Source organism: Scyliorhinus torazame, chromosome 16 (assembly GCF_047496885.1).
Source record: "Scyliorhinus torazame isolate Kashiwa2021f chromosome 16, sScyTor2.1, whole genome shotgun sequence".
NCBI lineage: Eukaryota > Metazoa > Chordata > Chondrichthyes > Carcharhiniformes > Scyliorhinidae > Scyliorhinus > Scyliorhinus torazame.
In genome coordinates, this window is record NC_092722.1 from 22319198 (window position 1) to 22347105 (window position 27908).

The 27908-nt window shown below is 45.5% G+C and overlaps 1 protein-coding gene across 1 annotated transcript in view; it reads right to left on the reverse strand.

Moving 5' to 3' along the window:
- vamp3 (vesicle-associated membrane protein 3 (cellubrevin)) overlaps positions 1-26913 on the reverse strand; it is a 37745-nt gene extending 10832 nt beyond the window's left edge. The window contains exons 1-2 of the mRNA XM_072478065.1: positions 26798-26913; positions 9963-10056 (exon numbers count right to left, since the gene is read on the reverse strand). Coding sequence (XP_072334166.1) covers positions 9963-10056; positions 26798-26799 — 96 coding nt within the window. The 5' untranslated portion in view covers positions 26800-26913. The remainder of the gene's footprint in view (positions 1-9962; positions 10057-26797) is intronic.
- Between the last annotated feature and the right edge of the window lie 995 nt (positions 26914-27908).

Below are 27908 nucleotides of genomic sequence, written 5' to 3' on the forward strand. Positions count from 1 at the left end.
CAGGAAAGAGGGGGGAGAGACTAATTGAATAGCTCTTAAAACAGAACCAGCCCCGACACAATGAGTCAAAAGGCATCCTGGTGTGTTGTACAATCGATAATTCAAACCTAGTCGAGTCTGGTGCCAAGCTTTGGGTTGGGGTACCTATTGTAACATATAACGTGCAAGAGTCCTTCCTGTTGACTTTCTCTCTTCCCATTTGCTTATTATTATTTTTGGTCCATGGACCCATGTGCCTTTAAGCAGAGGACTCAAGCAGAAGAGTGCTTGCCAGGACAGTGCGTTCCTAAGTTTTGTATTTTGGAGAGGAGAAAGTAGTCTCATCGGTGCTGAATGACGGAATTGGTTTTGGAGGAAGTCGATTTGATAGGCTTCCTGGCAACAAATGGGCTGGCCAGGGACAGGATCTGCCCGACAGCCAAGTGATTGGTTCCTGGCCAGGGACAGGATCTGCCCAACAGCCAAGTGATTGGTTCCTGCATGAGAAAACTTGGCAGAAGGGATTAGACCTCAGAAGGAGAAGGAACAATCTCTTTCTCTCGCTACTGAAAAAAGAACTGCTTTATTGTTCTAAAACCGGAGAATGTCTGGCACATATTTGCTGTAAACCTGAAAATGACCCCAAATCTACAGAGAACATACACAACTTTGCAAGAGAAAACCATCAAGCCTAGAAGTACCACCAAAACAAAAGCCAAGACTTAACAAGAAGTCATCCCAGCACAAAAATCCTTTATCCTTTTATTTTTCTTAATTTCTTTTACCTCTCAACCACCCTTTCCCCTGGTGTGTGGGTAATATTTACAGAATCTGCTTAAATCCATCTTCTGAGGGAGAGTTCCAAAGACCCGCGACCCTCAAAAAAAATGAGTTTCACCTCATCTGTTTGAAATGGACAACCCCATTTTTTAAAAATAGTGACCCGTAGTTCTAGATTCTCCCACAAGAGGAAACATCTGCTCACATCTACCCTGTCAAGACTCAGGAATTTACATGCTTCAATCAAGTTTCCTCTTACTCTAAATTACAAGCCTAGCCGGTCTAACCCTTTCCTCATAAGAGGACCCACCCATGCCAGGTATTGGTCGGCTAAATCTTTTCAGAACCGTTCCCAACACTGTTACATCCTTCCTGAAATAAGGTGACCAAAAAACTGTACACTGTACTCCAAATGTGGTCTCACTAGTGTCCTATACAACCGAAACATACCTACCTACTTTTGTAATCAATTTCCTTCAAAATAAATGATAACATTCTATTAGCTTTCCCAATTACTTCTTTTACTTCCACACTTAACCTTTTCAAATCATGCACAAAGACACCCAGATCCCTCTGCAATCTCGCACCATTTAGTTCAGACGCTCGCCTTTTATTCTTCCTGCCAAGGACAATTTCATGTTTTCCCACATTATTCTCTCATTTGCCAGATCTCCATTTGCCCTAATGAGATAGTCCAGTCCAGTTCCCCGTGTCAGCTCAACAATGCATTCCAGGGAAGACGAAGCCACAAGGAGTTGAAGATGGCGCCAGTGGCTTCTACTGAAATGTAGAAATGTACAAGCACCAAAATAATCAAACTCTGAAGGATGAGGAACCACCTTTTTTCTTTTTTTAAATGAGACAAGCTGGGTTATTTTATTAAGAGGGAGCATTGATATCCAATTCAAGATGGTCCACCTGGCCCACATGACAGTGGCCCGGATGAGTAGATTCTTTGGGGTGGAGGACAGGTGTGCAAAATGTGCGGGAGGACCAGCGAACCATGTCCACTTGTTCTGGGCGTGTCCAAAACTTAGGGATATTGGCAAGGGTTTGCGGACATCATGTCCAGAGTATTGAAAGCAAGGGTGGCAATGAGTTCAGAGGTGGTGATTTTCAGGGTGTCGGAAGACCCGGGAATCGAGGAGGAGAAAGAGGCAGATGTTCTGACCTTTGCTTCCCTGGTAGCCCGGAGATGGATACTGCTAGCTTGGAGGGACTCAAAAGCCCCCGAAGACAGAGACCTGGTTAACTGACATGGCAAGCTTTCTCAGCCTAGAGAAGATTAAGTTCGCCTTGAGGGGGTCACTGTTAGGGTTCGCCCGGAGGTGGCAACCATTCATCGACTTCTTCGCGGAGAATTAATTGTCAGCAGGGGGGGGGCGGGGGTTAGGGTAGCGTAGAACAGGGGGTCAATTAGGCGGGTCTTGGCGGGATGGGAGTCGGTGATTGCACTATGTTTATTGTTTTGTGTACTGTTGCTGTTTGTAATGCCAAAAATACCTCATTAAAATTGTTTATCAAAAAAAAGGGAGCACGGATATGATTAAATTGATTTTCAATTTGGTCATCAACAGTAGACGTACCTCATCCAATCCAGCAACCATTATCCCAGCAGGAGACCGTACCCTGTACATCTACTCTATCTTTCTCCGCAAAGGTCAAGGATAGCAACTAGGAAGTACCTTGAATAGTAGAGTGATGGACAATTCAGAGCTCTTCAGAAAGAGTGTAGATGAATATTACCAGGATGTTATCAGGGATGAGAACTTCTGAAGAGAGGTTGAAAAAAGTTAAGACTATTCTCCTTGGAATAAAGAATGTTAAGCAATAACCCAACAGGTTAAAAGATGAGCTTGAAACAATACATAGAGAAAAGCCTGCATCTGCTGGGCCAATAAATAACTATGATGTGGAGATGCCGGCGTTGGACTGGGGTGAGCACAGCAAGAAGTCTTACAACACCAGGTTAAAGTCCAACAGGTTTGTTTCGATGTCACTAGCTTTCGGAGCGCTGCTCCTTCCTCAGGTGAATGAAGAGGTATGTTCCAGAAACACATATATAGACAAATTCAAAGATGCCAAACAATGCTTGGAATGCGACCATTAGCAGGTGATTAAATCTTTACAGATGCAGAGATGGGGTGACCCCAGGTTAAAGAGGTGTGAATTGCATCAAGCCAGGACAGTTGGTAGGATTTCGCAGGCCAGATGGTGGGGGATGAATGTAATGCAACATGAATCCCAGGTCCCGGTTGTGGCCGCGCTCATGTGTGCGGAACTTGGCTATAAGTTTCTGCTCGGCGATTCTGCATTGTCGCGCGTCCTGAAGGCCGCCTTGGAGAACGCTTACCCGGAGATCAGAGGCTGAATGCCCTTGACTGCTGAAGTGTTCCCCGACTGGAAGGGAACATTCCTGCCTGGTGATTGTTGCGCCATGTCCGTTCATTCGTTGTCGCAGCGTCTGCATGGTCTCGCCAATGTACCACGCTTCGGGACATCCTTTCCTGCAGCGTATGAGGTAGACAACGTTGGCCGAGTCGCACGAGTATGTACCGCGTACCTGGTGGGTGGTGTTCTCACGTGTAATAGTGGTATCCATGTCGATGATCTGGCACGTCTTGCAGAGATTGCCATGGCAGGGTTGTGTGGTGTCGTGGTCACTGTTCTGAAGACTGGGTAGTTTGCTGCAAACAATGGTTCGTTTGAGGTTGCTCGGTTGTTTGAAGGCAAGTAGTGGGGGTGTGGGGATGACCTTGGCAAGATGTTCATCGTGTTGAAGGCGGTGAAGAAGATGACGTAGTTTCTCCGCTCCGGGGAAGTACTGGACGACGAAGGGTATTCTGTCGGTTGTGTCCCATGTTTGTCTTCTGAGGAGGTCAGTGCGGTTTTCCGCTGTGGCGCGTTGGAACTGTCGATCGATGAGTCGAGTGATATCTCCTGTTCGTACGAGGGCATCTTTCAATGTCTGTAGATGGCTGTTACGCTCCTCCTCGTCTGAGCAGATCATGTGTATACGGAGCGCTTGTCCATAGGGGATGGCTTCTTTAATGTGATTAGGGTGGAATCTGGAGAAGGGGAGCCTCATGAGGTTATCCGTGGGTTTGCAGTAAAGCGAAGTGCTGAGGTGACCGTCCTTGATGGAGACGAGTGTGTCCAAGAATGCAACGGATTTGAGAGTAGTCCACGGACGAGCAACCACCTCGTCCGCCAGCTCTACAGCAGACGACGCAACCTGGAAACCAAGATAGAGGCCATATTCTCAACTTGTGCTCAGGACGCAGCAGACCAGCTGCGGAACACCGTCAAACAGATGAGACAACAATACTATGCCACCTATATGCACACCAAGAACAGAATGCTTGAGAAACTTGGCATCACCACCGGCAGCAACCAAGCCACCCCCGGTGCCACAGTAGAAAACAATACAGGGAAATCTATTGTCAATTTGTCAGACTACACCCTTCAACCAGACGAAATCGAAGTCCTCAGCAGAGGGCTCAATTTCTGCACCACCACCAAAATGGACCCCATCAGTCTCGCGGCAGACACGGAGGAATTCATCAGGCGAATGAGGCTCCGGGAATTCTTCCACAGACCCCAAGAGGCCAACAGCGAACCCAAGCAGACTAGCAATGAACCGGAACAGCAGACCGAGAGATCTGCGGTGCGGCAACCGAAGAGGAAAGAGTCGAATTGGACCCCTCCGGAAGGCCGCTGCCTTAGACTCGACATGTATGCTCAAGCAGTCAGGAGTCGCGTCAATGCCAGATTCATCAGTCGCATTCACAAGACAGCCCCGAACGTCACCCAAGCACAACGCAATGCCATCCGCGCTCTCAAGACCAACCGCAGCATCGGCATCAAACCAGCAGACAAAGGAGGGGCCACTGTCGTACTGAACAGAACGGACTACTGCAAAGAAGTATACCGACAACTGAACAACCAAGAACACTACAGACTGTTACCCGCAGATCCGACCAAGGAACACATCCGCCAACTTAACAGACTGATCAAGACCTTGGATCCAGATCTTCAGAGCACCCTACGTGCTCTCATTCCACGTACTCCCCGCATTGGAGATCTCTACTGCCTCCCGAAAATACATAAGGCTAACACACCAGGCCGCCCTATCGTTTCAGGCAATGGGACCTTGTGTGAAAACCTCTCTGGCTACATCGAGGGCATCTTGAAACCCATCGTACAAGGTACGCCCAGCTTCTGTCGCGACACGACGAACTTCCTACAGAAACTCAGCACCCATGGACCAGTTGAACCAGGAACATTCCTCGTCACAATGGACGTCTCGGCACTCTACACCAGCATCCCCCATGACGACGGCATTGCTGCAACAGCCTCAGTACTCAACACCGACAACTGCCAATCTCCAGACGCAATTCTGCAACTCATCCGTTTCATTCTGGATCATAACGTCTTCACCTTCGACAACAAGTTCTTCATCCAGACGCACGGAACAGCCATGGGGACCAAATTCGCACCCCAATACGCCAACATCTTCATGCACAAGTTTGAACAGGACCTACTCACCGCACAAGACCTTCAATCGACATTATACACCAGATACATCGATGACATTTTTTTCCTTTGGACCCACGGCGAAGAATCACTGAAACGACTACATGATGACATTAATAAGTTCCATCCAACCATCAGACTCACCATGGACTACTCTCCAAAATCAGTTGCATTCTTGGACACACTCGTCTCCATCAAGGACGGTCACCTCAGCACTTCGCTTTACCGCAAACCCACGGATAGCCTCATGATCCTCCACTTCTCCAGCTTCCACCCTAAACACATTAAAGAAGCCATCCCCTATGGACAAGCGCTCCGTATACACAGGATCTGCTCAGACGAGGAGGAGCGTAACAGCCATCTACAGACATTGAAAGATGCCCTCGTACGAACAGGAGACATCACTCGACTCATCGATCGACAGTTCCAACGCGCCACAGCGAAAAACCGCACCGACCTCCTCAGAAGACAAACATGGGACACAACCGACAGAATACCCTTCGTCGTCCAGTACTTCCCCGGAGCGGAGAAACTATGTCATCTTCTTCACAGCCTTCAACACATCATTGATGACGATGAACATCTTGCCAAGGTCATCCCCACACCCCCACTACTTGCCTTCAAACAACCGAGCAACCTCAAACGAACCATTGTTTGCAGCAAACTACCCAGTCTTCAGAACAGTGACCATGACACCACACAACCCTGCCATGGCAATCTCTGCAAGACGTGCCAGATCATCGACATGGATACCACTATTACACGTGAGAACACCACCCACCAGGTACGCGGTACATACTCGTGCGACTCGGCCAACGTTGTCTACCTCATACGCTGCAGGAAAGGATGTCCCGAAGCGTGGTACATTGGCGAGACCATGCAGACGCTGCGACAACGAATGAACGGACATGGCGCAACAATCACCAGGCAGGAATGTTCCCTTCCAGTCGGGGAACACTTCAGCAGTCAAGGGCATTCAGCCTCTGATCTCCGGGTAAGCGTTCTCCAAGGCGGCCTTCAGGACGCGCGACAATGCAGAATCGCCGAGCAGAAACTTATAGCCAAGTTCCGCACACATGAGTGCGGCCTCAACCGGGACCTGGGATTCATGTTGCATTACATTCATCCCCCACCATCTGGCCTGTGAAATCCTACCAACTGTCCTGGCTTGATGCAATTCACACCTCTTTAACCTGGGGTCACCCCATCTCTGGATCTGTAAAGATTTAATCACCTGCTAATGGTCGCATTCCAAGCATTGTTTGGCATCTTTGAATTTGTCTATATATGTGTTTCTGGAACATACCTCTTCATTCACCTGAGGAAGGAGCAGCGCTCCGAAAGCTAGTGACATCGAAACAAACCTGTTGGACTTTAACCTGGTGTTGTCAGACTTCTTACAATACATAACTAAGTCACAATGGAACATAAAACATCAGTGTCGGTAGGATGGGCCAAATGGTCTCCTGAGCTACACACGATTCTACTTGTATGAGTGCTTGGTGGAAGTATCTACCCCCAACTTTTCCAGATTATAAATGCCAGATATCTAAAGCATCCTGCATGGGTGGCATGGTCATGCTGTGGGGGGAAAGAAAAGAATAAGGTACTCTCCAAATTTAAAAAAGAAAATCAGACATCCTGTCTGCCAAACAGAATTGTGGGGTCTTGAAGGATGATGTTTTAGTAATTGCCTGCTAGCACTTTAGACTGAATAAACATTAGAAATCACAGCACATCAAGGCTCAAATTAGACAAATTATGGAGGGGCCATCGACTAACATTCTCAGACTCATTCACTTTGCACGCTGCTATTTGAAGTTGCAGTGCATTCTTTTGTGCATTGCAGCTCTTGAACAAGCAGGTGTGAATCCAGTTTTCACACCAAATCGTCTTAAAGAAAAACAGTGCCATACTGTTGTTCTGCAAAAAAGGCTGGCATCAAGAATCTGCCAAAGCGGTTTTGAGACCCAGAGCTGGGACCTTGCTGTGAAGGTAATGCAAAACCCCATATATTTCAATTAGGCACTTTACAGCCTTCATGGAGTTTAACAATTTAAGATCATAACCAGTGTATTCCATTGTGGTAGACAGCATAGGAACAGAGCACTCAGAACAGGGGTCAGGCAATCAGCCCTTTGATAAGATGATGGCTGATTTAGTTGCTGGGGAGGCAGGGGGAGAGAAGAGAGACAGAGTTCCTCATCTATCTTAAGGGAGATCCCATTCTCAAACGTGTTGCCTAGTTCCTACATACTAACTTTTTGCGATTTATGTACCAGGATGCTCAGATCACTGTTCCATTGCAATCATTCTCCATTTCAATGTATTACTTTTCTATACTGCCAAGCAGACAAGTTCGCATTTTTCATCTTTGTGCCCACTCATTTAATATGTTGATATTTTGCAGATTCCCTACCTCCACTTGGCAACTTGATTGATGTGATTAAATTTAGCTACCATACATTTGGTGCCTTCACTGGTAAGATTGTAAAATAGTTTTAAGGCCTCAGCTTGCCAATCTGAAAAAGACCCATTTATTCCTACTCTGCTTCCTTTTGGCTTACCAATCTTTTATCCATGTAACACGTCACCCATACACCTTATGCTCTTATCTGATGTAGTAACCTTTTAGGCAGCAGCTTATCAATTGCCCTCTGGAAATCTAAGGTTCCCCATTATCTACTCTGCTCATTATTTCCTAGAAATCTCTAATAAATAAATTGAACAGGATTTCTCTTTCATAAAGTTGGCTCTGGCTGATTTGTGATTTTCTAAATATCCTGCTAGAACCTCCTTCTCTACAACATATGTTACGTTAACTGCCCGCAGTTCTCTCTTTTCTTGAATAAAAAGCGTTAATTTTCCAATCCACTGGGATCCTTCCAGAGTCAAAGGAATATTGGAAGATTATAACCAATGCCATTACAATCTCTTCTGCCACTTCTCAAGACCCTAGAGTGCAGGCCATCTGGTTCTGGGGAGTGGTCAGCCTCTGTTCTAATACTATTCCCCCCCTTTCTGATGGTTTCCTTCCCTTTCACCTCTATGTTCAAATATGACCCCCCCCCCCCCCCCCCCCCCCCCCCCAAAACGTCTTCCACAATGAAGACAGACTTGTTCAATGCTGCCATTTCCTGGATTTATAGTATCAATTCCCCAGATTTAAGAGGACCAACATTAGCTTTAGTAAGTCTTTTCCCATTTTAGCCCTGAGTTTCACTATTCACTTTAGCTAGCTCTGCCTTCACACCCATGTAATTTCCTTCATTTAGATTTAAAAACTCTAAGTTTAACTCTCACATTTGGATTGAAGAAGGATTAATGCCAACCGGAGGCTCCCGATTAATTCGGTCTCACTTCTCGATTGCCAGATCTAGAATACCTCTTGGTTGGCTCCAGAGCAAGAAATTGTCCCAAATGCACGAGGAACTCAGGCAGCTAGATAGGTTGGTGGTTAGTACAGTTGCTCAGTTAGGGCAGCACATTAGCTTGGTGGTTAGCACAGTTGCTTCGCAGCTCCAGGGTCCCAGGTTCGATTCCCCGGCTTGGGTCACTGTCTGTGTGGAGTCTGCATGCTCTCCCAGTGTCTGTGAGGGTTTCCTCCGGGTGCTCCGGTTTCCTCCCATGGCCCAAAGATTACTTTTATTATTATTATTTTTTTTTTAAATTTAGAGTACCCAATTATATTTTCCAATTAAGGGGCAATTTAGCGTGGCCAATCCACCTACATTGCACACCTTTAGGTTGTGGGGATGAAACCCACGCAGACACGGAGATAACGTGCAAACTCCACACGGACAGTGACCCAGGGCCGGGATTCGAACCCGGGTCCTCAGCGCCGTAGGCAGCAATGCTAACCACTGTGCCACCGTGCTGCCCCTCCCATGGTCCAAAGATGTGCGGGTTAGGTGGATAGGCCATACTAAATTTCCCATAGTGTTCAAAAAGGTTAATTGGGGTTACTGGGTTAAGGGGATGGGGTAGAGGAGGTGTGCGCTTGAGTGGGGTCCTGTTTCCAAGGGCCAGTGCAGACTCGATGGGCCGAATGGCCTCCTTCTGCATTGTAAATTCTAAGAAATCTATGAACTAATTATCCAGGCTACCTTTGCCAATCGGATTTATTTGGCATTGTCCATTATTGTGGCACATTTGTCGCCCCATTAATATTTTCCTGTTATACTCACCATCCCAGGGTATAACTTACTATTGGGGGGTCAACAAACTGATACCACAAGTAATCCATTTCTGGCAGATGCTGGTTCTGGCGAAATAAAAGTCAAATCTCTCTTTTGACACTGCCAGATTTATTGAGCATTTCCGCATCATCTAGAATTCCAGCATCTATCTGTTTTTGTATGGGTGCTGGTAATGATTGTGCTGTTAACATTTACAGCTCTTCTGGACACACCTTGTTTCTTTACATAGGTCTCACATGTCACTACCAATCTCTTTCTACACCATCCTCTGTCATTTAAATCTGGCTTACCTTGCAGCGAAATTGGAGCTCTTCCCACAGATACATATATTACCCTATGAATATTTCCATAATTTTAACATGCTTATTGTTTATAGAGTGCCCAGCTTGAAGGGTACATCGTTGTGTTATTATAGAAAAGCACATTGAACTTATCACTCAGATATTGCCTTGAACTCCTGCTTCTTACCTCATCCACTTGGGCCTGGGTCTGCTGCAGTTTCCTGTTGCTGCCATAAGGTGCCGGTCCAACCGGTGGATTACTCGAAGGGCCTGGGGCAGACCTGAAATAGAGTGGGACAGATTATTCCTGCAGAATTGAGAGATCTTAACATGTGGGACAATGTGACTTGAAGTGAGAGGCCGTGTTGGCTTGAGGTTAAAAGCAGATTTAAGAAAGATCAGGTTTACCCATCCATCAATCAAGGGGGTGATATGATCCAAGTTGGAGTGCATTTATAGTCTACAAAAGTGTCAGTTACTCAAAAAGAAAACAGCTTGTGAAGGTAGGGTTCATGCAAGTGCAAATATTTGTACAGGGGTCACATTGATAAATTACACACCAATTATACAAAATCAGAAGCAGAGTGCCCCACATCTCCCAGAGTAAGCAGTGCAGTGTGCAATTCCTGGGCGGTTCCAATATCAGCAGTCTGTGGGTGCTCCAATTTATTTCAACAGTCTCGAGTAGGGGTGATGATTGGGTTCGCCAGCTAACTGCAGATATTGATTTATTACCCACTGCTACAGTTCACAAGCATGAAGGTGAGGTAGAACAATTGATGCACTACGCAGCTGAATAGTTTGCACTCTAATGATTAAGAATGGGCATTTGGGAAAATAGTGAAGCTGCCAAAAAACCCAGAGAAACATTTAGGGTTGATCCTCCACACAAAGCACGCTGATGTTATTTTCAATATTTAAAGTGCTTTTATGAAGGCTTTCTGCACTGCCTTGGCTTCAAGACTCAAGAGGCTGTTAGCTGGGAACTGGTTTGTCACCCTCTATCCACTAGGTGTTAACTGGCCCCTCTTGCTTTGGAAGATCCGGCCAATTATACCTTTGTTCTAGTTTGACTCGGCCTTCAATGTATTTGGCCGTCTGTCCCCATGAATTTCCTTGACTCGAGACATGATTATGCATATTTTATTGATCCTCTCAATCAACTAGGTAAGCTGCTTCTATTCAATCAATTCACATCTGATTCTCATCTAAGAACAACCTTTTAATCTCATTACCCAACCTGTTGAATACTGGCTACTGTTGTCTCCAAGCAGGTTTCTACCCGTTGATGGGCATGTCGCATTTGTTAAATTGTTTTTTCTGCTGTTCCTGGGAAAATTCACGACAACATCAAATTCAGTCTAGAAACAGGCATTGGCTAATGCTTTAAAAAACATCCAGTTCCATATCCAGTTTAAAGTACAAAGTGTGAAAGAAACCCCAAAACCTGAACCACTATTAAAGATAACCAGGCACGGACTTCCGGTGACAGCAGACGGGAGGCAGCTGCACACTGGAGGGCTCCCGCTTGGGAATGGAAATTTTGGGGTTTTAATGCCCGGTCCCAGGAGCAACGGAGGCTGAAAAAGCTGCAAGGTGGACTACATATGTCAACGGTGACCAGGGGCAATTCCTGATCCCTTTTTTCCTCCTTGGGAGGTTTTGTTTTATTTGATGCTTATATTGTCAGGTGAGCCATTGTTTGGGGGGTGGTGGGAGGATGGGATCGTTGTTGTTGGTCGGGGGATTGACATTGTATTCGTTACCGTTTGTTGGTGGGATGTAAATACTGAAGAAAGTGAAAATGGAGAATAAAAATATTTTTTAAAAAAAGATAACCAGGCACACACAGGATTGAAAATTCCACCCCAAACTCCAGGACTTGGTAAAGTGTGGAGATGCAATTTGACCTTCTGCCACGAGAGGGAGTTCTGATCTGTAGAATGAAACAGGAGCACTGTAGAAGCAACAATTCCTTGCATTCCAATTAGATTCCCGGCTTATTTTAAGATTTCCCGGTCTATTCTTGAAGCACAGCCTACCCCGCCCGTTTTACCACGACCAAGATCACAGGAAAAAACAACTATCAAGAACCCATTCTAGCCTCCAGATTCAGCATAAAGACTGCCCTTTATAGCTCTATTCCCAGGCCCTTATTGGGGCAGAGGACTGTCAGAGTAAGCATATTGGACTGAAAGGTGCACAACTCTGCCAGACTGCGCAAAAAGCATTCCTGGCACTTTGTGCAAACAGTATCTTTGGAAGGAATGGTGCGAGAGAAGGATGAAGTGACGAAGATTTATCCATCAATGATGATTTCTCCCTGATGGGCTCAACTTGGGAGGAGAGAAACTGTACAGAGCAAACTCACAAACACTAAAAAGTGACAAATTGCAAGATTATCAGTTTGGATAGTGTTTCAGGAATGCAGGCAAAGACACTGGGGGAATAATACTCTTCAAAACAGTGCCTTCCATATGAGGCATCAGTTTAAGGTTTTATCTAAAGATAAACATTGTAGCACTCCTCAGTATTAGAACTGGGAATGTCAGCCTACATCCAACTACCTTCAGCTGATTCATCACTGAACTTCCCTCCATCAATGTCAGAACTGGGGATGTTCACAGATGATAGCATAATGTTCAGTACCATTCAAGACTCCTCAGATAATGAAAGCAGTCTGTGCCCATGTGCCGTATAACCTAGATAACCATTGGGCTGATCAGTGGCAAATAACTTCACACCACACAAGTGCCAGGCAATGACCATCTCCAACAAGAGAATCTAACCAGCAACCCTCGACATTCAATGGCATTACCACTGCTGAATCCCCCACTATCAACATCCTGGGGGGTTACCATTGATGAAGAACTGAACTGGACTACCCATATAAATACTATGGCTACAAGAGCAGGTCAGAGGCTGGGAATTCTGTGGCGAGTAACTCACTCGACTCCTCAAAGCCTGTCCACTATCTACAAGACAAAGTCCGGCGCATGATGGAATACACTCCAGAGCTCCAAAAATACTCATGAAGAAGCTCAACACCACCCAGGACGAGGCAGCCTGCTTAATCAGTAACCGATCTATCACCTCACCACCACCAGCAAGTGTGTACAATCTACAAGATGCACTGCAGCAACTCATCAAGGCTTCTTTGACAGCACCTTCCAAACCCACGACCTCTACCAGCTAGAAGGACAAGAGCACAGACATATGGGAACGCCACCACCTCCAAGTTCCCTCAAAGTCACACAACTGACTTGGATTTATACTTCCATCCCTTTACTGTTGCTGGGTCAAAAATCTGGAATTCTCCCAACAGTGCTGTAGGTATACCTACACCAGATGGATGGCAACAGTTCAGAAACGGGCAATTAGGGATGGGAAACTAAATGCTGGCCTGGACATCATCCCTCACGTCCCATGAAAGAATTCAACAAAATTAAGTCTCTGGAGCAGTGTTTGAAGGAAATTCTGACCCAGGTACGAGTGCTATCCACAGTTACAGCAGACCCTATTCATTGATCTGAAACAGTCATTCATTCAAACTCCACTGTATATACACCTAAACAAATGCTGGAAAAATCATCCAGCAGCATCTGTGGCGAGAGAAAGAGTTAGTGTTTTGAATCCGTATGATTCTTCTTTGGAGCTGAAGAGGAGGTAGTAATGTGCTGAGTTTTATATTGTGGATGAGGTGGAGCAAAATAGGCAAGGGCTCAGGAGAGATTTGACAAAAGATGTCATGGGCACAAGACAAAGGGAGTGCCAATGATAATGTTAAAAACTAAGGAAGGTGTTAATAGTGGCCCAAAAGGCTCTCTCTGAAAGGAAAACACGAAGAGCCAAGGCTCTACCATACATTATATACATTGACACAAATGTGGTAAAATTTGCTGAAGGAAGCATTCTCTGGTGAAGGGGTGCAGGGCAGAATGTAAGCCACCTGTTGCATACTGATTAACTCATTTAATCCCCATTAATATCTTCCTTCAGGAAAGGTTACGAGGGAGGTGCATTATGGTCTTTTAAATCATTATAAAACTGTAGGATCAGCAGGCCCTGGCACCAATAACCAGTTTGTTGAACTTTGTTTCACCCGTGTCTGTTTGGGTCTCACCCCCCACAACCCAAAGATGTGCAGGCTAGGTGGATTGAACAGACTAAATTGCCCCTTAATTGGAGAAGAAATTTGGGAACTCTTCAGAGTGCACTGGACTGCAGAGTTCCAGTGACACTGGTTCTGCAGTGACCAGATTGCAAACAAAACTTTAATTCAATGTTTTGATGGATCATAGCTTTGTATGAATCATCTTCAGATGACATCGCTGAGAGGAACCTGACCTTTTCTTAAAGTCTGAAGGTTAGGTTTGACACTTCAAAGAAAAAACAAATCCCGACAGCAATGAAATTTCACAGACGCCCAGTGGTTATCACGAGGCAATAACCAGCTCTTAACTCATTCAACAGCTAGCTAGCTTTTGGGTAGGTAGCCTGTGGTGTGTGGCTGGAAGGCAGCACAGTGGCATAGTGGTTAGCATTGCTGCCTCCTGGAGTGTGGGTTTGCTGCGGTTTCCTCCCACAGTCCAAAGATGTGCAGGTTAGCTGGATGGGCCAAGATAAACTGCCCCCTATAAACCCAACTCTCACATCCCTGGACAAGGGGATATTGGGATTATAGATACATAGGAAGATAGGAGCAGGAGGAGGCCTTTCGACCCTTTGAGCCTGCTCTGTCATTTATCACGATCATGGCTGATCATCCAACTCAATAGCCTAATCCTGCTATAGATACATTGGATAGTGTGGGGAAGTGCACTTTCAGAGGGGCGGTGCAAACTGGATGGGCCAAATGGCCTCCTCCTGCACTGTAAGGGCGGCACGGTAGCACAGTGGTTATCACAGTTGCTTCACAGCGCCAGGGTCCCAGGTTCGATTCCCGGCTTGGGTCACTGTCTGTGCGGAGTCTGCCTGTTCTCCCCGTGTCTGCGTGGGTTTCCTCTGGAGCTCCGGTTCCCTCCCACAGTCCAAAGATGTGCAGGTCAGGTGGATTGGCCATGCTAAATTGCCCTTGGTGTCCAAAAACGTTGGGTGGGCTGCTCTTTCCAAGGGCTGGTGCAGACTCGATGGGCCAAATGGCCTCCTTCTGCACTGTAGATTCTATGAAACCTTAAAGATGGCTGCCAAACAGCACCTGATCTTTTACAACTGCAATGTGGTCAAGCTTCTAGGAGGCTCCAAGTGGATTACAAGTATATATATCCAGACATGGAAAAGGGTAAACAGAAACTCACTGCAATGGCTTCCCTGGAAGGATGAGTAGCTCTTCGCTGGATGAGACTATGCACCCCCTCTCCAATATGGAAGCATGATTCAACAGTGTGGGATTGCAGCCATTGTGCGTTTTTGGACTCTGCAAAGAAAGCTGTAAGCAACCATTTTTGTATGGCAGAGAGAGACAATGGCAATACGCAGTATTCAGCTGAAACAGCCACATAAATCACATGAGAGCTGCGGTTCCCGGCCATGGGGAATTAGATTAAAAGGCATCCAGAAAAATCTCCCTGGGTGGCTGAGGCAATCTTCAAGTGTTGGTACCCAAAGTCTTCAGTAAGGACAGGCACCCATACTCTCTCCTAGCATCTGCGTTTTCGATCGCAATCTACAAAGGAAAACTCCGATACTTCAATTTAAGCCATCGTAGCTGCTAAACTAAACCTCGTTTCAAACCGTTCGCTTTGGAAAGGAAATTCAAGCAGCAGGCTCACAACAATCTCACTATTTCTATCCCTGTACCTGCATCTTAAACTTGCATTTAAGTAAAAATGAAATTAACTAAAGTAGCAGTAGCTTTGTGATTTAACTAACTTTTGTCTGGTTGAACAATAAACTTGACTGATGTCGCAAATTTAAAAAGGGGGCTACATGTGTATACTTTAAGGAAATGCCTTTAGGTGGTCATGACAACATTTTTAAATTAGTGACTTCCCTTATTGAATTTGCAGTGCGAGGGTCTTGGCCAGAGGCACTTTTCAAACTAAAGCAGCACCCAAGTACATCATGCTATTAATAGCATAACTTAGTGCATCACTTAACAACAACTGGAAAAAAGAATCACATCTCCTGTGCGCACTTCCTGTTGCGATCTCCAAATTGCATAAACTAGCTCGAGGCGATGAGGGTAGGAAGGGAAGAGAAAGATTGCTGACTGTAGGTTTGAGTGGAAAAACACAGGGCTATTTTTGTAAGAGTAGGCATTGTATAGGAAAGCTTCCATCACTCCCCCTTTAAGAATCGACCAAATAAAAATGGTAAATAACGCTTCGTTGAGCAGTGATTGCCAATGAGGTCACTGGGAGAATGGTTATGAAGGAGTTACTCTCGCAGCCAGAGAAGAAAGCTGCAATCACTTGATAATAATTATAGCCTAGGCGGGGGGGGGGGGGGGGGGGGGACGGACGACGACAATGAAGCTCCTTATCTGTATTTGGTGATGATGCTTTAGAGCCAATCTCTCTCAGCTCCTCTGCTCCCATGACCATCTGCATGGCATATTCCAGAAACAAACTACACAAAACAGACATGAAATCTTTGCATCGGTTTATTGTAAAATGGCCCCATGACAAGATTCGCAAGTGCAGAGCCTGTATAAAATGTATTCAATTGGGTGTTTTGATATCCAACACACAGAAAATGACCATTTTTATCATTGTGTAGGTTATGGATATTAGTAAGACTTAGCATTTACCACCCATCCCCAAATAGTAGCAAGCCACCTTCTTGAACAGCTGCAGTTTGTATGTGAAGGTGCTCCCAAATGCCACTAAGTGAAGGTGTTCCAGAATTTGTGATTCAGTGACACAGTAAGGGCTGATATATTTATAATGTTAAACTGTCTACCTATCTGCTCCTCTATCTCCCGCTGGCAGGCCTCCCAACAGCCAGCGGGAGATAGAGGAGCAGATAGGTAGACAGATTTTGGAAAAGAGTAAAAACAACAGGGTTGTGGTGATGGGAGACTTCAACTTCCCCAATATTGACTGGGACTCACTTCGTGCCAGGGGCTTAGACGGGGCGGAGTTTGTAAGGAGCATCCAGGAGGGCTTCTTAAAACAATATGTAGAAAGTCCAACTAGGGAAGGGGCGGTACTGGACCTGGTATTGGGGAATGAGCCCGGCCAGGTGGTAGATGTTTCAGTAGGGGAGCATTTCGGTAACAGTGACCACAATTCAGTAAGTTTTAAAGTACTGGTGGACAAGGATAAGCGTGGTCCTAGGATGAATGTGCTAAATTGGGGGAAGGCTAATTATAACAATATTAGGCGGGAACTGAAGAACATAGATTGGGGGCGGATGTTTGAGGGCAAATCAACATCTGACATGTGGGAGGCTTTCAAGTGGCAGTTGAAAGGAATTCAGGACCGGCATGTTCCTGTGAGGAAGAAGGATAAATACGGCAATTTTCGGGAACCTTGGATGACGAGAGATATCGTAGGCCTCGTCAAAAAGAAAAAGGAGGCATTTGTCAGGGCTAAAAGGTTGGGAACAGACGAAGCCTGCGTGGAATATAAGGAAAGTAGGAAGGAACTTAAGCAAGGTGTCAGGAGGGCTAGAAGGGGTCACGAAAAGTCATTGGCAAATAGGGTTAAGGAAAATCCCAAGGCTTTTTACACGTACATAAAAAGCAAGAGGGTAGCCAGGGAAAGGGTTGGCCCACTGAAGGACAGCCAAGGGAATCTATGTGTGGAGCCAGAGGAAATGGGCAAGGTACTAAATGAATACTTTGCACCAGTATTCACCAAAGAGAAGAAATTGGTAGATGTTGAGTCTGGAGAAGGGTGTGTAGATAGCCTGGGTCACATTGAGATCCAAAAAGACAAGGTGTTGGGGTTCTTAAAAAATATTAAGGTAGACAAGTCCCCGGGGCCTGATGGGATCCACCCCAGAATACTGAAGGAGGCTGGAGAGGAAATTGCTGAGGCCTTGACAGAAATCTTTGGATCCTCGCTGTCTTCAGGGGATGTCCCGGAGGACTGGAGAATAGCCAATGTTGTTCCTCTGTTTAAGAAGGGTAGCAAGGATAATCCCGGGAACTACAGGCCGGTGAGCCTTACTTCAGTGGTAGGGAAATTACTGGACAGAATTCTTCGAGACAGGATCTACTCCCATTTGGAAGCAAATGGACGTATTAGAGAGAGGCAGCACGGTTTTGTGAAGGGGAGGTCGTGTCTCACTAACTTGAGAGTTTTTCGAGGAGGTCACTAAGATGATTGATGCAGGTAGGGCAGTGGATGTTGTCTATATGGAATTCAGTAAGGCCTTTGACAAGGTCCCTCATGGTAGACTAGTACAAAAGGTGAAGTCACACGGGATCAGGGGTGAGCTGGCAAGGTGGATACAGAACTGGCTAGGTCATAGAAGGCAGAGAGTAGCAATGGACGGATGCTTTTCTAATTGGAGGGCTGTGACCAGTGGTGTTCCACAGGGATCAGTGCTGGGACCTTTGCTCTTTGTAGTATATATAAATGATTTGGAGGAAAATGTAACTGGTCTGATTAGTAAGTTTGCAGACGACACAAAGGTTGGTGGAATTGCGGATAGCGATGAGGACTGTCAGAGGATACAGCAGGATTTAGATTGTTTGGAGACTTGGGCGGAGAGATGGCAGATGGAGTTTAATCCGGACAAATGTGAGGTAATGCATTTTGGAAGGTCTAATGCAGGTAGGGAATATACAGTGAATGGTAGAACCCTCAAGAGTATTGAAAGTCAAAGAGATCTAGGGGTACAGGTCCACAGGTCATTGAAAGGGGCAACACAGGTGGAGAAGGTAGTCAAGAAGGCATACGGCATGCTTGCCTTCATTGGCCGGGGCATTGAGTATAAGAATTGGCAAGTCATGTTGCAGCTGTATAGAACCTTAGTTAGGCCACACTTGGAGTATAGTGTTCAATTCTGGTCGCCACACTACCAGAAGGATGTGGAGGCTTTAGAGAGGGTGCAGAAGAGATTTACCAGAATGTTGCCTGGTATGGAGGGCATTAGCTATGAGGAGCGGTTGAATAAACTCGGTTTGTTCTCACTGGAACAAAGGAGGTTGAGGGGAGACCTGATAGAGGTATACAAAATTATGAGGGGCATAGACAGTGGTTAGTCAGAGGCTTTTCCCCCAGGGTAGAGGGGTCAATTACAAGGGGGCATAGGTTTAAGGTGAGAGGGGCAAGGTTTAGAGTAGATGTACGAGGCAAGTTTTTTTACACAAAGGGTAGTGGGTGCCTGGAACTCGCTACCAGAGGAGGTGGTGGAAACAGGGACGATAGTGACATTTAAGGGGCATCTTGACAAATGCATGAATAGGATGGGAATAGAGGGATACGGACCCAGGAAGTGTAGAAGATTGTAGTTTAGTCGGGCCGCATGGTCGGCACGGGCTTGGAGGGCCGAAGGGCCTGTTCCTGTGCTGTACATTTCTTTGTTCTTTGATGCAAATAATGGCTAGCGACTTCTGGTCACTTGAATCAACCACACAAATGGTGATCGCAGCAAGCTTCTCCTGTCTATGCACAAACTCTTTATCACAACAGTGACTGTTGTGCTTTAGGATGCCCCAATGCTTTAGGATGTCCCAGGATCAAGAAAGGTCTTTTCCTTTTGAGAATAGAGCAGGTTAAAGGCCACTTAAGCTGTTGAAATGCCAAATAGTAGGTTCAAACGTCACCTCCCCAATGACCTCACGTATACACCCAACACTTGTATTCCAGCATCTGCAGCCTTGCTGGCTCGATAGCAATTTTAAAACCAGTGCCAAAAGCAAAGCAAGTGTTGCCTCCGTGTCTTTGGAGCAAGACAGGGAGGGGAGTTTTATTTTTGAATTCCATGCATGCTATTTGGAATTGTAGAATCATGGGTGAAGTTTTAAAATCTTTGCAATGAATGTTTGTTATCCCAGTTTACATCAACAGTGTAAGACTGGAAGGCATTTTAACAGGAAGGTATTTTAACAGTAAGAGCCCCTAGGCAGTTTGGTATCCTGACATGCACCAAGTCCTGTTTCCACTAACACCACAATTGTAAAATTCTCATCTTAGTTTTCAAAACCATCTGTAGCCTCACTGCTTACACCCCCACAATGTTCTCAGGAATTCAGCACTCCTCGAATTGCAGCTTCTCAAGCACAGGATTTTGATATTGAGGCTTCCATGCCTCGGCCCATGTGCTGTAATTCCCTCCAAGATCCTCCTTCAAAGTCTTTGGTCATCTGTTGCCAATATCTCACATAGCACAATGTTTGATAAGGTCACCTGTGAAGTGCTAAAGGAAATCTTGCTACATTAAATGCACTATATAACTAAAAATCAGTTGCTGGCAAGAAATTCCCTTTCCATGAAATTGGTGGACGAATTCCACTCCAAAGCGCAGAGGGAATATGTCTGCCCCTCAGAGGTCAGTGGTCTTCCTTTTCAATAGTCTAGAAATTTCAAACAAGTCCGTCTTGCTTGCAGAAAAAAAAACTACCTATACTCTTGGCGGCCAGTCAACTGCAGCCTAGAATTTTGCCACACTGAAAACATTACACAAGCATCCCTTGTTATGTATGGGTTCTATAGCAAAATTTTCAGATGACACAAAAATAAGTGGGACAGTAAGTTGCAAGGAGGCAATAAGAACCGTACAAATGGATATATAGGTTAGGAGAGTGGGCCAAAATGTGGCAGATGGGGTTTAACATGGAATGTGTGAGGTCATGCATTTTGGTTGGAAAAATGGGACACAACTTATTATCTGAATGGGAGACACTTCGGGGTGCTCCGTCTGGGGGTGCTCGTTCACGAGTCTCAGAAAACTAGCATGCAGGTATTGCAGATAATAAAGAAAGCAAATGGAATGTTGTCATTTATAGCTAAGGAATGTTGTCATTTATAGCTAAAGGAGTAGAGTATAAAGATAAGGAAGTGTTGCTGCAACTGTACAAGGCATTGGTGAGCCCACATAGAGGTATTGTGCATTGTTTTGGTCCCCTTATTTGAGGAAATATGTAGTGGCATTGGTGGCAAGGCATTGGTTGCAGTTCATAAGAGGGTCACTAGGTTGATTCCAGAAGAGGGGTTTGTCGAATGAAAAGAGATTGAGCAGTTTAGTCCTATACTAGAAGAATGAGGGGAGATCAAATTGAGGTATACAAGATGATAAAAAGGTTTGGATAAAGTAGACGTGGAGCGGATGCTTACTCTTGTGGGGAATTCTAAAACGAGAGGTCATAGTCTTAGGATATGAGGTGGCAAATTTAAAACGGAGTTGAGGAGAAACTACTTCTCCCAAAGGGTTGTGAATTTGTGGAATTCACTACCCAGAGTGTGGTGGATGCAGGGACAGTGAGTAAATTTGAGGTGTTAAGACAGATTTTTAAATTGGTAATGGGTTGAGCAGCATGGTGGCGCAGTGGTTAGTACTGCTGCCTCATGGCACTGAGGATCCGGGTTCAATCCCGGCCCCAGGTCACTGTCAGTGTGGAGTTTGCACATTTTCCCCGTGTCTACGTGGGTCGCACCCCTACAACCCAAAGATGTGCAGGTAGGTGAATTGCCTCAGTTGAAAAAAATTTGGGCACTTCAAATTTATTTTTTTATTAAATTGGTAATGGGTTGAAGAGTTATGGAGAATGGGCAGGATAGTGAAGTCGAGCTGACTTGATGGAACAAATGTCCTAATTCTGTTTTTATGAACTTATGTGCAAGATTTAGATATTAGTGGGTCTTGTAAAATAAAAAAAGGATGAAGCATTCCCATAATAAAACTCATTTATTATTTAGGAATTAGGGAAACTGGAGCACAAATCCAGGTTGACATTTAAGAGCATTACTGAGGAACAGTATGGGTCACTAGTTCTGTTTTCAGATGAAACGTTCCCACTTCTCACAGGATGTAAAAAAAAAAAAAATCATACAGCCAATATTTTGAAACAAAGCATGGGTGCTCGCCTTGGTGCCCTGGCCTACAATTTATCCCTCATACAACACTAAAAATTATTTGGTCATTAATTCATTACCCTTTGTGGCAGGTTGTTACATTACATGGGCTATATTGGCTGTAAGCAACTTGTATTTATATAGTATCTCTAACATAGTAAAGTTTTGAGGAATGTTAATAAAATTTGACACCAAGCCATATAAGGAGTTATTAGGGCTACTAGAGCAGAGCTGCAAAGAGAATTTTTTTTTGAAATTTAGAGTACCCAATTAATTTTTTCCAATTACGGGGCAATTTAGCATGGCCAATCCACCTACCCTGCACATCTTTGGGTTGTGGGGGTGAAACCCACGCAAACCCGGGGAGAATGTGCAAACTCCACATGGACAGTGACCCAGAGCCGGGATCGAACCTGGGACCTCGCCGCTGTGAGGCGGAAGTGCTAACCACTGTGCACCGTGCTGCCCGCAAGGTGAACCTTAAAGGAGAAAAGCAAACTAGAATGGCAGTAAGGTTTAGGGAAGGAATTCTAGAGTTCAAGGGCTTGAAGACGTGGCCAGAAACACATATGACAGAAGGTTGCAAAGTGCTAACAATTAGCCGAGCAACAAAGAGGTGATAAATCCTAAACACCCATGACCCAGGTGAGTGCAAAGACATGCTGGCATAAGGACCAGATGGGCTTCAGTTGCAATCTGAGCCCCTTCTTCCTGCACAAATTCAAGGATTACACAAGGCTGGGTAATGTGTCAAGATAGTCGTAAAAAAAAAAAAAAAAAATCAGCACCTCTTGGACCCATATCTCAGTGAAAAATATGTGGCATAAAAACACAATACAACCCATAATATGGCATATAAACACAATGCAACCCATAATAGTTTTGACTGTATTTAGATCAGGACATTGCAGAGGACAATGACATCAATAGTACAATTATCTAGGTGCACTTTTGAGGCACTAGTAAATAAATGTAACCACTAATTGGTGCACATTCCACAAGCAGAATTACATCACATTTACAGTGAGGCAATATTGGTAGCCTCAACCATTAAGAGCAAGCCCTGTACTTCCAAGTTTGTTCATCTGGAGCCAGTAATGCTGGATCCACGCTCGCAACTGCATTATGCAACGCTAGCCGACAACTGAACTATGAGGCAATCTATTCAGGGTTGATTAATTTTCAAAGCTATATGTCACCCTCATAATAAAGATTATAAAACAAGTTGCACGAGTGGTGCACCGAAATTACATGCAGCTGCAAAGTGATCAATGATAGCCCAGCCAATGAATAGCAAACCATCAGATGCTCAATGACTTGCGTTGCTGCCCAAAGTCTGGAAACTTCACCGGTGCATGCCCACCTCCCACTTCCTGGCTGCGTCCAAGTCCCTACCTTTCTCCAACTCTCAAGCTGCAAACTGCCAAACCTGGTCTGTATGAGCAAATATATAGGTCCACACACAGGTTTCAACCAGTTAGCCAGAGCTTTATAAAAAGACACTTGGTAGTGAAAGAATGACTTGCATTAATTTGACAGCTTTCACAAATGCCCCAAGGCACTACACAGGAGCACGACAAAATATACACTGAACCATAAAACGTGGGTTCCCGCTTAACAGTCCAAAGATGTGCAGGTTAGGTGGATTGACCATGACAAAATTGCCTCTGGTGTCCAAAGGTTAGATGTGATTACAGGATAGAAGAGGGAAGTGGACCTAGGCAGGATGTTCTTTCAGAGGGTCGCTGCAGACTCGATGGGCTGAATGGCCTCCTTCTGCACTGTAGGGATTCCATTTAAAAAATCTATAACAAAGTGACCAAAAACTTGATCAAAATAGTATGGCCTGTGAAGCTGAAGCCACGGTAACTAATGATGCAGCAGCAATTAAAATTGATGGCAGAATTGAAGTGAAGTGAAATAGTGGTGGTGAAATTATCAAGATTTAAAAATGGTTAGAAATAGAAAAGATCAAATAAGCAGTAAACCTCTATTAACCTTGCACCGCAAAATTCTACTGTCTCTATCCAAAGTCACGTTCATCCATCACCACGGTCCTCATTGATTAGGTTAGCTCAGACAATGCCTCGATATTAAAATGGTCATCCTTGTTTTCAGATGTTTCCACAGCCTCATCCCCATCCCCCCCCCTCCCTCACCCATCTCTACCCACTTCCAACCCCAAATATGGTGAGATCCCTGCACACCTTCAATTCTGGCCTTTAGCGCATTCCTTCACCGCCCCCCCCCTCCCTCCCCCAATGGACAGGGGTCGCCTATTTCTGGAATTCACGCCATAAAAACATTACTACTTCTTAAAACGAACTTCTTTGCCCCCCGCCCCAGAAAACCACCTGCCCTAAAGTATTGTGTGGCTTAATGTCAAATTTTGTCTGATAACGCTCCTGCCAAAGCACTTGGAATATTTCACTATGTTAAAGGCACTGTATAAATGCAAGTTGTTGTTATATTACTTAGTGCTTGGAGTACTAACAACAATGCACTAAACTAGAACACTAGCTTGCTTTCACAGCAAGTCATGCCCTCGTGACAGATCAGGATGCCTCAACATCACTGCTGTGAAAAATGTTACAGCCACTTTGCAGTTTCCCCAAGACAGAAGAAATAAATTGCTTTAGAGGTTCCAAATTCCTTTACCATCAAGATTGATAATCAGCATAAGATTAGGATAACACTGCTCTTCCATCCCCACCTGCCCCCATTCGTGCTCAGCCAAACAGTGCGACTCATTCCAAACTCAGCCACAACAAATTTTCAGTCGCCTAGACTAATTCTAGTTTGGCCCAAGTCCATACACATCCTTTCAAACAAGCGCAGTTGAATAGCTACCCAAGAACCAGATCAATAGCTAGTCATCGCCAAATGTGGTCCAAATAGGCTCATGTACCAGAGAACTGAGCAGTGTGGAGAGGAGTTTAATTGTGATTGGCCAGCAGGCATCTACTCGATATTTAAAGCCAAGTTCATATTCAGAACAGGTTCTTTTCATGATAGGCTCATGGACTTCAAATGGAGGATACCAGTTGCTTCCAAAGTTTTCCAACGAGTGGCTTGTTGACGATTCAAGAGTTAGAAGCAATGAACAATGTTACATTAGCAATGTTTCCCAAACCATTGGCTGGCTCATTGGTCTGGGGGCAAGATTCTCACTTTGGGGCTTGGATTCCGCAAATTTGCGATAGGGCACGGGTTCAAATCTCAGACATGCCCTTTGATGGTGTCTAGAGATTTCAGGGTAGATGGTGGTGTAATGATAATGCCTCTTGGCTAGTAATGCAGAGGCTCAGGTTAATGCTCTAGGGATTTGGGTCCAAATCCCACTATGGCAGCAGTCAAAACTTGAATTCAATTTGGGCAGCACGATGGTGCAGTAGCTAGCACTGCTGCCGCACAGCACCGAGGACCTGGGTTCGATCCAGGCCCACTGTCCATATGGAGTTAGCACATTCCCGCTGTGTCTGCGTGGGTCTCACCCCCACAAACCCAAAAATGTGCAGGGTGGGTAGAATGGCCATAATTGCCCCTTAATTGGAAAAAAGAGAATTGGGTACTCTTAAATTTAAAAAAAAGTTTTTAAAAAGAAAATGAATCTGGGGAGATAGTTATGGGGAACAAGGAAATGGTAGAGGAATTAAACAAAAACCTGTTCCTCCTTAGTATAGTGATTAGTATCCCCAGCTATAATGCAGAGACAGGAATTCAATTCCCCAAGGGAGTGTTTTGTAGTTGTCCAGAGCTCCACTGGCAGGTTTTTGGGGCAGCACGGTGACACAATGGTTAGCACTGCTGCCTCACAGCTCCAGGGTCCCAGGTTCAGTTCCGGCCTCAGGTTACTGACTGTGTGGAGTTACTGACTGTGTGGAGGTGCACTTTCTCCCCATGTCTGCGTGGGTTTCCTCCGGGTGATCCAGTTTCCTCCCACAGCCCAAGAAGTGCAGGTTAGGTGGATTGGTCATGCTAAATTGCCCATAAGTGTCCAAAAGATTAGGTGGGGTTATGGGGATAAGGCGGAGGTGTCGGCTTAAGTCGGGGGCTCTTTCCAAGGGCCAGTGCTGACTCAATGGGAAAAATGGCCTCCTTCTTCATGGAAATATACATTCAACTCATGAAGGAACCCAAATACTAATTTGGAAACTAGGGAATCAAAGCATTCACTCATCAACTTGATTTATTTCTGCAAGTCTGCATTACATTTTGAACTTGGAATGTATCCCTGCCACATGCCTCACCTCACCCTCCCCAAATTTCAGCAGCAGCCAGTCCCTCAAGTACAAAAATAAAGTCACCTTAAAACAATGGCGAGAGGGCAAGATAAGAAAATGGGATTTCCACATCTATTTTTTTTTTAAATAAAGGCATACAGATTGTACTTCTTTCTGCTTTTACACAGAGGACCATCACTGTCGAGTGGCAAGTCAGGACAGGGATTTTCAAACGTGTTTCAACTCTCTCTGCACACACATCCAAAATCAGCCCCAGCTCCCGAACACACAGCAGCTTCTGCAAAGGCAAAACCTTTCAGGAGCGACAACCCAACAAAAAATTACCAACCAACCAACCGTGCTGGCCACAAGCGCAAAAAGTCACTCTTATATAGTTTTTGCAAAAAAAAAATTAGGATGTTAACGGCGCAGAATATTCGCAGCAATGAAACCAGAACGGAGGGTGAAGTAAAACTAACCAGAACGGAGGGTGAAGTAAAACTTTACAAAGGAAAAAAAAGGTGTGTGGGGGAGGTAGAGAAATAGAGATAGGGTAAGAAGGGTGTCCCTTGCAACTTGGGTGAAGGATCCCTGCCCTGGAGGGGGAAGAAGCTTCCGAGTGGGTTTAAATGCCCTGGCTTTCTGGCTGCCAGGCCCAGGCCCCTTCCAGCAAAAAGCCCACGGCCTCGCCCAGAGGCTGGGACCGGGTTCGAGCTCCTCCCGGACGGCCAGAGGTGGAGAGTTTGGGGGTGGGGGGGTGGGGGGCGGCGGAAACGATTGAAAGGAAGCCGTGAGCACCGGGGGGTGGAAAGGCCCCGGCACAAACTTACATGTTTTCCAGCAGCGAACCGTCGGCGGGAGCGGAGCCTGGGTGTTGTCAGCAGGTCGGAGACGTCACCAGTTCCCGGCACACCCTCTTTCCCCCCCCCTCCACTCTCCTCCTCCCTCACACAAAAAAACACCTCACCCTCCCTATTTCCCGTGCGAGGCACCTGGGCCAGTTTTAATTGGCCCTCTCTAATGACAAGGCCTGACTCTGGGCAGGGGGCCAATGGCGGCGGCGGCGCCGACAACAACAACAACGACGACGACGACGGCGGCCTCGCCTTCCCTGAGCCACCGCCAACTGAAGTCAACTTGCACTTGACACCCCGCGCGAGCGACGCCCCCCAAAAAAAGAGAGGTACTGGGACCAAAAAGTGAAAGGTACGGCAAGCAAATGAAAAGGAAAATGGAGCATTAAAAGCAGCCAAGTGTGGCTGCGATCGTCTAGGGCGTGAGTGAGGCCCCATCTGAAGTGTTGGTGTCCAGTTTTGGTCCCCTGGTTTGAGGAAGGATGGAGGCGGCTCAGATTAGGTTGGCCGGCTTGATTCCGGGGATGATGGGGTTGACCGAGATTGAACGGTTTGGGCTTATCCGCGCTGGACGAGTTTAGAAGGACGAGAGGGGAGCTGATCGAGGTGTGTAAAATGCTAAATGGGATGCATTGAGTAAACGTAGACCGAATGTTCCCCCTTGTTGGGCAATCTAGAACGAGAGGCCATGGGTATAGGTTGAGAGGCGGTAGATTTAGAACTGAAACGAGGAGGAACTACTTCTCGCAGAGGGGGATCGTGCCATGAGTTTAGGATACTTTGGTGGACACTGTTTATTGCTTGCCACAGAGTTCACTCCTCCACTCTAACACTTCCCTAATACTGGCTGGCACTTTTTCTATGTACACATTTGTGTATAATGAACTAATCAATACCCAACACCCTTTTCACTTTATTACTTTCAACTACGAGGTATGAAACATCCGTCAACAGAACCTATTAGATACTAACAGATTCCCCTCTTTTCTTTAAATTTAATTGATATCCAAAGAAAAGATACAAAATTATAATACATGTTACCGTACAATTTTAACATACTCCATATTCCCCCGTCTTCAATTTTAAA